Source organism: Westerdykella ornata, assembly GCF_010094085.1.
Source record: "Westerdykella ornata strain CBS 379.55 unplaced genomic scaffold EI97scaffold_51, whole genome shotgun sequence".
In the NCBI taxonomy this organism is placed as follows: Eukaryota; Fungi; Ascomycota; class Dothideomycetes; order Pleosporales; family Sporormiaceae; genus Westerdykella; species Westerdykella ornata.
In genome coordinates this window covers 1-14,287 of record NW_022986901.1, presented here as the reverse complement: position 1 = coordinate 14,287, position 14,287 = coordinate 1, and the positions used below count along the sequence as shown (strand labels likewise).

Genomic DNA, 14,287 nt, shown 5'->3' with positions numbered 1-14,287 from the left:
GCGTCTCATTCGCTCGCTTAACCTCGAATCGGTGCACATGTTCGTTCCTGCTCTCTGTGACCAAGGGCAGCGACGACACGCGCTTATGTAGATTGTAGTCTACATGAGCCACATTTCACGTTTGTTTCACGGCGTTGCGGGTGAGGGTTTTGCAAGGCATACTGTGTAATGACGGCCGTCCAGGGTCTGTCTATATCATTGCAGTCGGACAATCATACAGCAGTCGTTGGAGTGGGACCAGCCAGCCTATACGTAGATAGTTATATTAAGCCCGCAACGCGCCATCACTACCCAAGAAAACCAAAAGGGGCCGAAGAGAAACGGAATGCAAGGAGACCGTTGCAGTCAAAGGATTCTCGAAAATGTGCATCATACCGTAGCCGATCCCGGAAGCGCAGAAGGTAGGAAAGAGGGCCGTTACTTCTGCCAAACGACCTCGGCCAGCCGCTCAAATGTGAGCCTGCTGCTGGAGTTCGCTAGAGTTCCATAGCGCCTCCAGATACGCTTCACAACCAAAAGGATGCTCGTTCTGAAACAGAGAGACCTCCAGCGTACAAATAGGACAATCGAGATGCTGCGCAACGGCTAGCAGCAGCCCTTCTTGCCCTCAGCATCGGCTGGCTTGCTGGGATCGAGCACCTTGATGCGCTCCCCACCAAGTACGTTCTGCCCGCTTTCTCCCTGCTCGAGCGCCTTGCTGGATACGATACGGTAGATCTCCGTCAGGATGTTCTGGAACGCCAATTCGACGTTGCTGGCGTCGAGGGCAGAAGTCTCGATGAAGGAGAGGTTGTTCTCACCTGATGGAGGAAATAGTTAGCATCAGGGTCATCGAGAAGGGAGAGAAGAAGAAGACAAGGAATACGCACTCGCAAACTGCTTCGCCTCCTCGGTAGGTACCGCCCGGAGATGCCGCAAATCACTCTTATTCCCCACCAACATGATCACAATGTTCGAATCCGCATGATCTCTCAGCTCCTTCAACCACCTCGTCACATTCTCATACGTCTGGTGCTTGCTGATGTCGTAGACCAACAGGGCGCCCACCGCTCCGCGATAGTATGCGGACGTGATGGCCCGGTACCGCTCCTGTCCTGCTGTGTCCCAGATTTGCGCCTTGATTGTTTTGGCGTCGACTTGAATGGATCGCGTGGCGAATTCTACTCCGATGGTCGACTTGGAGTCCAGGTTGAATTCGTTGCGTGTGAAGCGGCTCAACAGGTTGGATTTGCCGACGCCGGAATCGCCGATCAACACAACTGGAGGGGGTCAGTAGGTGACTGAGAGCGCGGCGGAGGAAGGCGGACCTTTGAAAAGGAACTGGGACGGTGGTCAGCATATGTCTCTGCCATTGAACGTTCAGGAGAAGGGGCTACGAACGTCATATTCATCATTCGCCATGGTTGTGGTGAGCCAGGAGGATGGCTACAAGGTAGAGTCGTGACGGGCGAACAAGTCGTGTATATCCAGAAGAGAATATCAGACACACCCCAAGTGGTCAATGTGTAGCAGCACGAGTAATAAGGTGAGTTGCAGAGTGGGTTATTTGGTTGCCTTCGAGGTCGTCGCTGCGGATAGGGTCGTTGGTGTCTGACGCTCGGGCCAAGCTCGACGGCCAACAATCACATGACAACGCTAAGTTAGCGTCACACCCCGGACGCGCTAGTGGGGCCTTCTCGGCCCTGGGTTGGAAAAGCAGACTTAACGGGGTATAGAGCTCTCACCGTCTCGACAGCTTCCCTGGCACTAAATTGATGACAGGCAGACCGTAGGAATTGATTATTGAGGGGCTACGTCCACTCGGGCTTGGGGATTGACGCACCCGCAGAGAGCCTCTCACCGTACATTCCATGCCAGGTTAACGTCCTTCCATCCCGTCTCAGTGGGCCATGAAAGGTCGATCACTCCGAGCACGTAATTCCAATTGAACTTCGCAAAAACCTTGAACCTAAGCGTAGACTCGAACATGGCGGACAACATGGCGGACAATAACGATGAAGAGGCTGTGTGGGTCGTGGAGGACATCCTGGCCGAAATGACCACTGATGAAGACGGCAAGAAATACTATCTTGTGAAATGGGAAGGCTACCCATGGCATGAGTACGCCTTGCCGATGCGCTCCCCACTACAAGAACCGACTAATTTCTCGTCACTAGAGATACCTGGGAGCCGCCAGAGAATTTCATAGGCAACAGCCTGGAATACTGGGAGCAGAGGAAAAAGGAGCTTGGCGGTGAAGGCTCAAGACGACTCAACCGGTACATACAGAAAAATATCGAAAAGTTCGAACGGGCGCTTGACGCGCATGAAGCAGGTGAAGCGGCGAATGCGGAGCCCGCATTCGAATCGGAGAGACGAAAGGCGGATTCTCCTCCATCGGCGAGTGGAGAGCCTCGTTCTCTTTTCGTGCCTGAGTCGCAAAAGAGGAGGAATAGACCCCTGGTCCAGTCGTCCTCAAGCGAATCAAGCTCCGGTGAAGAGGAAGAGACTCTTGCGAGTGCTTATCGGAAGCGGAAGCGGTCTACAACAGCCCGTCAAACTGAGCCAGGAGATGGCCGCTCTTCTGACGTCTTGGAAACGACAAATTCGCGTAGCACGGCACCTCGCCGAACCGATCAGGCCTCGAAGCCTTCCGGTATAGCACCTGCTTCGCCACTGGTCCACAACAATCCGCCGACCCTACAATCAGGCTCGGATAGCAATCAGAAAAACCTCTCCAATGGGCGAATCAACATAGTAAATAAACCCACTGCAAAAAGGGTTTGGAAAAAAGGCGACGTCGCATTTCGAACGCTGAAGATGAGACACGCCTTCCAGAAGTTCAAGGCACGTGAACTCCCGCCCGACTTTGGAGCGCTGCAATTTCCACTAGAACAGCCAGTGGCTGTTGCCAAACCAACTGCGGAAACTCTTGAAACCGGCCGCCATGACGTCCAACCTGCGCGTATGCCAACTCAGCAGAGAGACAGCCGAGACGACAATCCCTATGGGAGACGAGATTATGGGCGACGGCGCGAAGATGACGCAGAGGAGCGCCCTTCAGTAGAGCAACGAATTGCTCGGTCGCACAAAGTACCTCTGATCTGTCTCGACTGGAGAAGTGGACATTGCGACCATAGCGATGACGCATGCAGATACTGGCATGAGAATATGCCAGGAATGGAAGTCTCCCAATTCGGTAAAGGCGTGCCCCCTAAATACAGGGACCCTCCACTCACCTGTTACTACTACATGGCAACCGAAAAAGGATGTAATAAGCCTGCGAACGAATGCGGATACGCTCACGAGAATACCGGATGGCTAGCAGCCAAAGATGGTGGGGAGCCCAAACAGATTGATAAGAACATGTTGCCTCTACGCGAAACCAGTCAGCGCATCACCAATTCCAAGCTGAAGCCCAAAGACAGGGAGCCTCCTATTACCTGCTGGTTTTATATGATAGGACCAATGGGCTGCGATAAGTCGGCAGACCGGTGTCTATACGCGCATTGGAACACAGGCTTGCTAGGCATGACGGACAAATCGATTGTGGAGATTCCTAAAACGCAACTGCCTCGGTTTCAGCCTCCCTTGCGGCCCGCCGCTGAGCGTGGCACCGTGCCATCACCCAGCACTCCCGGTTTGGTACGGCGACCATCTTGGAAGGATCCTGGAGCGAAGACGTGCCATTTCTGGTTTCATCATGGGCACTGTTCGAAGCCAGCGGCTCAGTGTAAATTTCGGCATGCATATAATGAAGGAGACGAGGTCGCAGAACCCCCGGGCTCTAAGCGTTTGCAAGCGTTGTGGATGCAAGAAGAGGGTGCTATACCAGATAACCCAAATACCATTCCTCTGGGCTCTCCTTCCATGGACGACAATACTGAATCGACTTCTCGATTGGAGTCAAAATTTGGGAACAATGGCTTAAAGACGATGGATGAATCCATCAGCCCACTAGATGCCACCAACGGTGCTTCCTTCATGGGCCAACCTGATCCGTCCAACTCAGCCATTGAGCAGAGCCGCCTCAAGGCAGTTGAAATTTCTAGGCGGATTGCAACCACTGAGACACGCTCTGGTCCGACCGTTTCAACGCCAAGCCCACCGTTTGCAGTGCAATCGCCCCCTTCCATTGAGCAATCCCCTCCGCCTCATTCTCCGCTTTCACCACCGCCGCCATTATCTGGGCCGCTCCAAATCGGTTGTCAAGCCCCTCCAAATTTCTTCTCAAGCCTACACAGGGTCACGTCTGCGGCAACCACACTTCGCGGAAGTGAGTCTGCAGACGCCGCACCAGCTATGATTTCAACGCCTCTCTCCAACGGTCCCAGAGTCCAGTCGCCAGCAACGCTTGCGGCTCCGCTGATCTCATGTTCCGCCATGAAATCGGTCATCGAAAAGGCCTGCAATCTCGATTTCACGACATTGTTCACCAACCGCATAGATCAAAGCGTTTGCCTGGATCGCAAGGCATTGCTGATGTTTCATCCAACCGAACAAGTGGAAGAAATGGAACTAGTAAGACGTTGGCTGCTAATGCACCACGTTGAGGTGTATACTTTGGACGTGGAAGGGTCATGGGATTATTTCAAGAGAAAACTCGACGAAGGAGGCTCAGGAATCATCATAGCACCGCCGCAATTCGACAGGTACTGGGCCATTCCAGGTTTCGGTCAAGCACTCCGGGGAAACAAGCTTCGTGTATGGTCTCATGGGTGCCAGAGCCCTCTAGATTACGACTCTCTATTCGTTGACCGCGTCGACCCAACGAAATACGAATGTGAAGAGGTGTTTCCTCTGGGGGGTATCATCTTCATCACCGACGATGTGCTGGAGAACGCGCCATCTCAGGCACTCGACATCCTGAACCTGTTTATTACAAAGGTCAACAAGTGCAGGAATGAAACGGACTCGTCGGTTCCCTGGGACTACAAGAACTACAGCTCGCTGTTCTGGCGCCTTGCAGTTCGGCCGGACCTGATACAGTCGGCCTTCGACCGCGTTGACGCACTTGAGGCAGAATCGCTAGGCAATTCGAATTCCTTAGCTTGGGAACGAGCCTCACTGCTTGCACACTTCGCTGATCTAGCTGAGCTCAACTTCATGGACCACGTGCAACCTTCGTACATTCCACGCTTGGTCGACCTAAGACCAATCTTGTCAGAACCTGCCGACCAGTCGCAAGCCTATTTCGCTGCGCTCAGTTCATCGCCCACTGGAGCGATTGACCAACAAGTGGAGTATTGGGCGAAGAAGGTGTGTGCGATGCGCAAGAGCTACCGTCACTTTTTCGTGGTCCATACCGAGCCGTCTTCCGAACAATCCGCCGAATGGCAGAGAAAGTTTTGCAATATCGACGAAGTCATTACACCGGAGAAGTGCATTGAATTGCTCAAAGAGGACAGCGAAGGGAGTCGCATTGACTTTATGGAATGGTATCTGCCCAAGGTGGGGATGGGCGAGGTGCAGGAGGCTGAAGCGAACGGTGCTGGCGATCCGATGGATATATCCTCTTCACCTTGAGGGAACCTTTCTCCGCGGTCCCTTTGGCGAAGAGTTCGAGCCCTTTGAGCCAAATGTGGTGTTCTTCCTTCCCTCCTACATGCAATCAGTGGCTCATTGCTCGTGTCTGTCAAATATCTGGTAATCATGCAGAGCAATTCTGTCTTTTATGCGGCGGAAATCATGAATGGATCTGCCATTTTTGAGCATCGATATACCCCACGGATAGACACCTGCCGAATGAATTCAAATATTTAAACTTTTGCTTCCTTCATCAAAAGTTCTTCTGCTTGAAGGATGGTGGTGTGTTTAAACCCAGAATACCAAGACTTACCCTGGCTCAATGGCACGCGGGGTCCGCGTGGAGAATCCCGTTAAGGTTAAACCTTAACTAGACCCATGAGGCTTATCTCAACGCTGCTCGAGAAAGGAAGCTCGGTAAAGACTCAGGACCCCTCGCTACGGACCTTATCTACACAGTATCTCTCTCAGTCACGTCGGTCTTTTCCGTTACACCATCTTCCCGTCTCTCTGGTTCGCACGCGAACGCGAACTTCCGGCATCTCTATTCCGTCGACACCGCAGCTTTGGAGGACACGCTGCTCGCTACCAGCGACGTGGTACTGTGAGTAACATTAGTACATAGGTAGCGTATCCTCCTTTTCTCCACGTTTATTGGTTTACGGCATTGTGAACCGTGGCAGAGCTTTCGCGTGCTTGGCTTGCCTCATTGGGGCGTATCAGATCTCGTGTCGGGTGTGGATGATAAGAACTGACAATGTTATTTTAGATGCATTGAATAGAAACTCAACGCACTCCAACACCTCTCTCGACGCGTACCAGCACTACAACTATGGGGAGAAGAAGCAGTTCTATTGGGAGTCATCGCCGCCGGTCGGTGGAGGATGCTAGTGCGGATGCCGCTGCAGATGCGGCGCTGAAGAAAATGGGGTATACCAGCGAGTTACCCAGGAATCTTAGTATGCTCAGTATACTGGGAATGTAAGTGCAACGCCGATTCGTGAGTTTCTTTCTCTCTCTCAGGGAATGTAAACGTGGAGAATGGATCGCTAATATGTCCCAGGAGCTTCGCCATCATGGCGGTCCCCTTTGGCCTGTCCACTACGTTATACATCACACTCACCGACGGCCAATCCGTTACTGTCCTGTACGGCTGGATCCTTGTTTCTCTTATCAGTTTATGCATTGCCGCTTCCCTAGCAGAAATATGTGCTGTTTATCCCACCGCTGGCGGCGTCTATTACTGGTCTGCCATGCTGTCCACCCGCAAATACGCCCCGGTGGCCTCTTGGGTAACAGGCTGGCTAACCCTTGTCGGTAACTGGACGGTCACGCTGAGTATCAATTTCTCCGGAGGGCAGCTCATTCTCTCGGCAATCACGCTCTGGAAGGAGGATTTCGTGCCGAATCAGTATCAGACCATCTTGATGTTCTGGGCTGTCATGCTTGTGTGCATGGCCGTGAATATATGGGGCGCCAGATATCTCGATTTGATCAACAAGATCTGCATTTATTGGACCGGTGCAAGCGTCATCATCATCTTGATTACGCTTCTTAGCATGGCGGATACCAGACGCAGCGGCGCCTTCGTCTTCGGTCACTACGACGCGAGCGCAAGTGGATGGTATGTCTCTCTTATCTACCCCCCGCATCTTTCTGCTTCATTCCATAAACACCCGCAACTAACGCACTCCAGGCCCTCTGGCTGGGCCTTCTTCGTCGGGCTCCTGCAAGCCGCCTACACCCTCACGGGGTATGGCATGGTCGCCGCCCTCTGTGAAGAGGTCCACTCCCCCGAGCACGAAGTCCCCAAAGCCATCGTCCTTAGCGTCGCCGCCGCCGGCCTGACAGGCATCATCTACCTCATCCCAATCCTCTTCGTGCTCCCCGACGTCTCCATGCTTTTATCCGTCGCCAACGGCCAGCCGATCGGCCTCCTGTTCAAAACCGTCACGGGCTCCGCGGGAGGCGGGTTCGGCTTACTTTTCCTGATTCTGGGCATCTTGTTCTTTGCAGGTGTGGGTGCGTTAACGGCGGCTAGCAGATGCACGTACGCATTCGCCCGCGACGGCGCCATCCCCGGCTCCCGCATCTGGCGCCGCGTCGACAAACGCTTCGACATCCCCCTCTGGGCGCTCGTCCTGTCCACCCTCGTCGACTGCCTCCTCGGCCTCATCTACTTCGGCAGTTCCGCCGCCTTCAACAGCTTCACGGGCGTAGCCACCATCTGCCTCTCCACCTCGTACGGCATGCCGATCCTGATCTCCGTCCTCCGGGGCCGTCGTGCCGTCAGGAATTCGAGCTTCAGCCTCGGGAGATTCGGGTATGCGATTAATATCGCCATGATTGCGTGGATCTGTCTTGCCGTTGTGCTCTTTTGTATGCCGGTTAGTTTGCCCGTGCAGGCGGCGACGATGAATTATGCGAGTGTGGTGTTTGCGGGGTTTGCGAGTGTGAGTGTCGTGTGGTATTTTGTTAGGGGGAGGAAGTCGTTTACGGGGCCGCCGGTGCGGGTTGAGGAGGAGGTTGAGGGGACGGAGGATGGGGTTGTGGGGGTCGAGGCGGCGAAGGTTGTGGAGACGACGGGTGCGGAGCAGCATATTGAGGGTGTGGAAGAGAAGGCGCTCGGTGAGGAGAAGACGGTGTGAGAGGGCGAGGTGGACAGGATTGTTGGGGGTTTGGGCCCAGGAAGGTGTGTTGTTGGGTAACACTGAGGATGCACTATTTTGGATGGAGAGTTTTTGTATTCCCTTCTCTCCATGAACTTGGAGTCACGTATAATCCCAATAGCAAGGTGCGCCCGAACAGCTCAATTCAGCCAAGAAACAACCCGGTTAAACATCCGCGGAGAATACGAAGAAACCGCCGACAGGCGAGCCATCGTGCGTGGCGACGAGAAAATGGAAGTCGAAGCAGATGAGGGGCCGTTAATAGCATATGCATGTCTATCCCATGTCCACAACGGGAGGTATGTATAGAAACGCTATCATATCTACCTAAAATTCGCTGCTGTAAGTGTTGTGAAATTGATGTGAAAGTCTGCTGAGAGCAGGTCCCAACCGGGATGCAGTACATCCATGCTCGTCGACCATCTCTTACCATTCACAGAATGATATCGCCTTAGCCATCTCTTTACCGTCAATGAAACACCTATCAAGTGGTCTCTCGTCGGGTCTACACATTATAGCAGGTCTGTTCGGGCAATGCAACCAAGCATTGTCTCCTGCTTCCCCAACCCTTCCAATGCCCTGAAACTTGCAATCACCTAGGTTTGGAATAGTGAAAGTCCACTCCCCATCAACCACAGACGGTGGTTCTTTTCGATCGGGGCCCTCGAAACTGGTATCGATGGGCTTCGTCTTGCAAGGATTTACACCTTTACCCCCTTCGCCAACGTAGAAGCGCCACCAACATTTCGGCATGGATAGCTGTCCGCGAGGTGTTGCTATCCTGAAAGGTTGCTTCTCCCAGAAGATCTGCAGGCTTTGTGTTGGCTTGGGAGGTTCAGGTGCTGGCTCGTGGTGCGGTTCCGGTTCCGGCCCCGGCGCTGGTGTGTTTTCGTCCGGCGTGTCTTCGAGTTCTCCACCTCTTGCTTCTTGAATTCTTCTGGTGTACCATTCGGGATAATCCGAAGCGGGCCGGAAGGTCGTATCCTCCACCACTGTTTGCTCGTTCTCGCTACTCAGGTGGTCTAATTGATTGGATAGCGTGTCACGGTCGTAGACTTCACTGTTGATGGTGTAGTTGCCGCCGTCAATGAGGAACAACGTGTTTGGAATATCGTCGGTTCCCGAAACGTATGCATGGTCGTCCGCTAACGGAAGTACCGGATAGACGCCAACTTGGTTCTGTATATATTTTGCTGAAACAATCAGAGAGTCTTCCTGAAAATTCAAATGTGTGTCGAGATGTAAATTACGGGCTGCTTACACTGCCCACATGTGTGCTATAGACAGGACACTCACCTGTAGCGTACGCAGCCCAGTTATCATCGTTTCGCCTTACCTGAAGGTATGTTAGTCTACTAAGGACACTAGACTGTCATCGTTGGAGAGCGGACCTGGGTTTTTTCCAAATCGTCTGATGGGTTAAATACTTACGTATGTGTTCCAGTTTTCATTCCGTACAGTGCGAGCTAAAATCTTAGCATTCAACGGTCCATAGGCGTCCACGACATGAAACTCGTCAGGTCCATTGAAGTTGTGCTTCCTGACCTTGATCCTGAGATCATCAATCAGAAGTCTATCATTCGCATGTCCGCCCACCGTTGCGGCATGCAGTAGCTCGTGGAGGACAAGCTTGCCTAGAAAGATTTGTTATCAGCTAGCTGGTAATGATCCCTGATCTGTACGCTCCTCTTACCCTTATTATCCCAATATGTGTGCATATGATATTTCTTTTCCTTCGGTGCGCGTTTCCCATCCTCAATTACCTGCCACAATTCCGGGAGTGTGAAGAAGAGATCGCAGAACATGATGTTAATGTATGAATTGTCCATATCGCGATTAATTTCACAGCGTCCGTTTTCGCAAAGCGTATCCCATTGGTATGCGAAAGTGTTCGGGTTGCAGTCTCCTGGAAAGTCCGGTTCTTTGTCGAGAGGTTGACAGAAGGCATTGACGCGCCATCCGAACCATCCTTCGCCAAAGCTTGCCACGTTTTTGTATACGTTTACGATCTTTTCCCCAGCACCTTCGGTTTGAATATTTGGCCGAAATCTGGCTTAATGTTAGCATATGCTTGTTATCACCCACCGTTGGGGCACTAAACTTTGGTCCCAGAATACTTACAGTCAAACGCGGCTATATCATTGTTCGTGTCCACCTGCTTGATTGCATTCGCCAAAGCCATGGCATCGTTCCAGGAGCGTGAAATTTCTTCACGTTTCCGACGGCCGGTTCGTGGGTCCCTACCAGCACAACCTTCGTAATGAATGCTCACATAACTGATCCCTAGACCACCCTCGTCTCTACTGGACCTCGCAGAATTGTTCGTGGTGTCGTTAAGTAATGCGGTACTTGCCACAGTCAATAGCGATATATTCAAAATCGAAATCTGGTAGAAGTCTGAGCGCATCTTGTCTGAGAATCAAGGAGATGGTTGTATGCTCCACTTGTGCATCCATATCGAAGTATTTAACCACTGACGTGAGGCCAGATTTCGAAATCGTTTGACATTCAAGCAACGTCTCTTTTCCGTGCCAGAGGGATGGGGAAGTCTGAGAGTGAAGGCACAGTGCCACTCCTAAGACCGGGGACACACTTAGGCATCATGACCCACTACTCAACGGGATCCACACACTCCAAAAACTCTTCGAAACTTGAAAGCACACGAGTTGAACACAGCGAGTATCTCTACCCTTATGGAATGCGTCCACGTCCCTTTCTCAACCAAGACGTGTGTGAGCCTTCGTTGCATAATGGGCCTTCGGGCTTGCCCGCAAGAACAAAAGGTGTGGCGAGGCAAAGTGCTGCGGACGGAAGATGGCCGAAACATTCTATTAAAAAGACACTGGGTCCCCGTCCTCATTGGCAGCGGGTCACGACTCGAAACAACGTTGAATTCCTGGCCGAGTCGAAGACGATGCGCCAATATGGCGACGCACTTCATGGTCCATTTTAATTGGCTGGGTCTTGAAGGGGGCCTATTTCCTGCTTACCCTTCCCATTGTGACGCAGATGCGTGTTGCTGTGCCGCATAACCTGCCACGTCTCACACCCGCACCTTTTCAAGATTTGCAAACCCCAATACTCGACGAACACACGTCAAGTGAAGCAACTACCTTTCAATCTTTTCATAACGCAGCCTACCTCGTTGACCGGTCCAACTTTTGGATTTGCGCTTCAAGAACCTGGGAGCATTTCGACGCTGTTCCCCGGTGATACCCTATCACAGGAATTTCCCATCTTCTCTCAGTCGGTTCTGCGGATTAGACTTCCTCATGGGAATATGCAGGCTTGACGAAAAACCGATGGATATGAGAAGTCACTCTGACGCTACCTTCCACGAGGCCCCCGACGAGGGCCCCGGAGGCCCAACAAGCGCCATCTCCAATGCCGCAGAACTTTCTGAGCAGGCCACCCAACCTCCATCATCGAAAGCTCTTCGAGGAAAACTGGCAGCAATAATCCTTAGGGTTGGACTTGGGCTGCTGATATTGACAGCCGGGCTAGTCGTACTCCTTGTCATTTTGCGTCAAACGCCCTTCTGGTGGGACTTGGCCGATGTGTTTTATGCAATAAGACGAAAACTCGGTTTCAGCATGTCGGATTTGAGCAATAAAGACAACAGTGAATGGCATGTATCTATCTGCCCACATCCCGTGGATTTCAACGACCCGGAGCCTTGCTGGATTTTTCACAAGGATGGTAGGACGGATAGGGGTTAGAGGCCACAATCTTTTGGGAAGCTGACTTGGGGGTCGGATATCGGATCTCATCCCAACTTTTTCAACTTGGAACCATGTTTTCAAAAACAGCGGACCGAAAAGACTTTTACAATCCTAACATCGACTCTCAAAGTTAATGTTAAGGACTGGTATAACTTCTTATTTCCTATCTGTGTGTAATGGAGTCTTTGTTTTCTTAGCAGAGAAAAGCGTAGAAACCGGAGGAGAGTGGAATGGACGGTTTGAACCGAAACACCAAAGGAGGGCTTTGGGTAGACAGGCGCTGCTTGTGGGATGTCCTGATAATCTGTTGCTCCTTACCAAGTTCTCCAGGTCCTCCTTTCTCCCAAAAAGTTTCTACCACGCGATTAGCTCAGCCGCAGTGTTTGGCAAACCACTCTCTGCATAACGCAAACCTAAGAGGTGATGCAATCGTCGGCGCTCGATTGTGAGCTCGGTCTATAAGAACGAAAGCTGATAATGGCGAAGTTAGAACTCTTGTTTTCAGCGGCTTGCCCTCTATGCCTCAAGATGTTGCGTATGCGTATGATTACCCTTCCCAAAAGGCTAGCGTCCCCGTCAGTGACATTCAGCTCAACCATGAACATCCGCCACATCAGTTCCCTAGATCACTTCACTCCGGCGGAAAGGCGCCTCTTCTGGGAATATGCGGACGCGAAAAGTCTTCTACCACCAAAACCAATTTCCCAGAAACCGCCTCTTCCTCAGTCACTCCAACCACAAATATACCGTTCTGAATCGTCAAGCTGGGTCGCGCTTGAGAAGAACCAGCGTGGGAGTTGTTTACAGCGTGGCAGCATTCTCAAAGTTGTGTCCTGGAACCTTCAGTGGTCGGGGCCGGGCCCGGCTGAGCGCGCTTCTGTAGCGTTAGAGCATCTGGAACAACTCTTTGGAACGACGCCGGCCAACCTTGTCATAATGCTCCAAAAAGTTAGTCACCAAGCCCTTCAGGCCATTCTGAAGATCCCATGGGCTCAACAGAATTTCGTTCTCACCAATGTTGCAACCCCGACCTCTCTCTACATTGACATTCCTGGTGACTCGTTTATCCTCAAAGTTCCCTACTGGATGGCGGCACCGTATTTTACTCTCATGATGATACCGAGGTATCTGGGAAAGGTAAATTGCTTCCGCGCGCCTTTTGTCACTGATATGGGGAGGGATGCCTTATGTGTTGATATTCCGATATCCACTTCCAATGGGTACACTCGATCGGGGGAGTCCCTTCGTCTTTGTACAACACATTTGGAGTCACTATGGCCGGGAAAAGCATACCGACCAGGCTAACTAGCCATGATCTCAGCGTTGCTCAAAGGATAACTAGCTGCGCAGTGTGGAATCATCGCAGGCCTCGTCGGAGGCGACATGAACGCCATAGATGCGCCGGAGCATGAGCTGCACAAAGCTAGCGAAGTTGAGCTGAAGGACGTCTGGGAGGACGCTCCAGCACCCCCTATACCGGTATTGAAGCCTTTCCAGAAAGACTTCACCTACCCTAGGGTATGGTCGAGCAAGAAAAAATACGTGGGGCTACCAGTCGAAACGTAACAAGAACCGAAAGCGAATGGACAAGTTCTTCTACACCGGGTTGGTGGAAACCGTCGCTCTTACGGAGCCGCAAGACCTTGCGGGAAGATTAGGGCGTGTCGGTATAGGTTTACAGACGGAAGTGGAAGCTGGGGAAGACGAGATGACAGAATCGAAGTTCGTGCGGGGGAAACTTGTGGAGAAAAAGCACAAGGTTTACTACTCCGACGACCAAGCGAGACGAATTTTTTCAGGAGTGGGGAAACGGAACCTTGTGCACAAGAGAATCAGCACCTGGGTTAGCGACCACTTCGGAATTGCGACGGAATCAGGGTAGGTTGATCGATGTAACTGTGGTTCAACAATAGAATCATGTTTGAAGTTTCTATTATGAATTAAACATGCGCAAATACCAGGCAAACAATTTCTTGAAGGGAGGCAGGACGACATGAACGAAGTACAAGTTGCTAGACTCACGACCAGGGTTTCTTCTTATTAACCATATGCTAAACATAGTTGACTCTCTTTAAACTATTAACTACAGACAGACACAAATAGCTGCTATAATGTAACGTATATTTTAAATACCTTTGTTTCTTATAATAAAAGTTATCTAGATTACGTAAAAGAAGGCCCTGTAAGAACAGAGGACTTAGCAGGAGTGCTACTATTAAGAGATTTCTAATTGCGGATTTGACGAACGCATACAGTTGATAGAGAACGGGTAAAAAGAAATCTATAAATATATAATGTGTTTTACAAGCGAGTGGACATTACAAGCGAGTGGACACCCCACCAACTTTGCGCACATTTGTAGGCATATATCTCAACAACTATATAAGATAA

At 51.5% G+C, this 14,287-nt stretch overlaps 6 protein-coding genes across 6 annotated transcripts; 4 read left to right on the top strand and 2 right to left on the bottom strand.

Annotated features, from left to right (window-relative positions):
- Positions 1–143: 143 nt before the first annotated feature.
- EI97DRAFT_407637 (ras-domain-containing protein) lies at positions 144–1,578 on the bottom strand. Its single transcript, XM_033796629.1, has 4 exons — positions 1,381–1,578; positions 1,308–1,320; positions 870–1,259; positions 144–800 (listed from the first exon to the last, which is right to left on the bottom strand). Exons 1-4 carry the CDS (start codon positions 1,399–1,401, stop codon positions 586–588), a joined length of 639 nt encoding a protein of 212 aa, XP_033649236.1. The 5' UTR covers positions 1,402–1,578; the 3' UTR covers positions 144–585.
- Positions 1,579–1,718: 140 nt separating this feature from the next.
- On the top strand, positions 1,719–5,723 carry EI97DRAFT_470965 (uncharacterized protein). Its single transcript, XM_033801801.1, has 2 exons — positions 1,719–2,100; positions 2,157–5,723. The coding sequence occupies exons 1-2, from the start codon at positions 1,967–1,969 to the stop codon at positions 5,503–5,505; spliced, it is 3,483 nt and encodes a 1,160-aa protein (XP_033649235.1). The 5' UTR covers positions 1,719–1,966; the 3' UTR covers positions 5,506–5,723.
- Positions 5,724–5,956: 233 nt separating this feature from the next.
- Positions 5,957–8,372, top strand: EI97DRAFT_437569 (GABA permease). The gene is made up of 4 exons (XM_033799368.1): positions 5,957–6,130; positions 6,275–6,486; positions 6,569–7,129; positions 7,202–8,372. Exons 2-4 carry the CDS (start codon positions 6,338–6,340, stop codon positions 8,151–8,153), a joined length of 1,662 nt encoding a protein of 553 aa, XP_033649234.1. The 5' UTR covers positions 5,957–6,130; positions 6,275–6,337; the 3' UTR covers positions 8,154–8,372.
- Positions 8,373–9,032: 660 nt separating this feature from the next.
- Positions 9,033–10,389, bottom strand: EI97DRAFT_349320 (uncharacterized protein; the record flags this gene model as incomplete). Its single annotated transcript, XM_033794820.1, has 5 exons — positions 9,033–9,346; positions 9,471–9,510; positions 9,606–9,808; positions 9,868–10,197; positions 10,296–10,389. Coding segments are annotated over 5 exons (981 nt in total), but the record flags the coding sequence as incomplete, so codon positions are not given.
- An 898-nt stretch (positions 10,390–11,287) lies between these two features.
- Positions 11,288–12,126, top strand: EI97DRAFT_259428 (uncharacterized protein). The gene has a single exon (XM_033794210.1). It carries the CDS (start codon positions 11,447–11,449, stop codon positions 11,891–11,893), a length of 447 nt encoding a protein of 148 aa, XP_033649232.1. The 5' UTR covers positions 11,288–11,446; the 3' UTR covers positions 11,894–12,126.
- A 367-nt stretch (positions 12,127–12,493) lies between these two features.
- On the top strand, positions 12,494–13,778 carry EI97DRAFT_462575 (uncharacterized protein; the record flags this gene model as incomplete). The annotated part of the gene is made up of 3 exons (XM_033801279.1): positions 12,494–13,033; positions 13,247–13,414; positions 13,476–13,778. The coding sequence occupies 3 exons, from the start codon at positions 12,494–12,496 to the stop codon at positions 13,776–13,778; spliced, it is 1,011 nt and encodes a 336-aa protein (XP_033649231.1).
- Between the last annotated feature and the right edge of the window lie 509 nt (positions 13,779–14,287).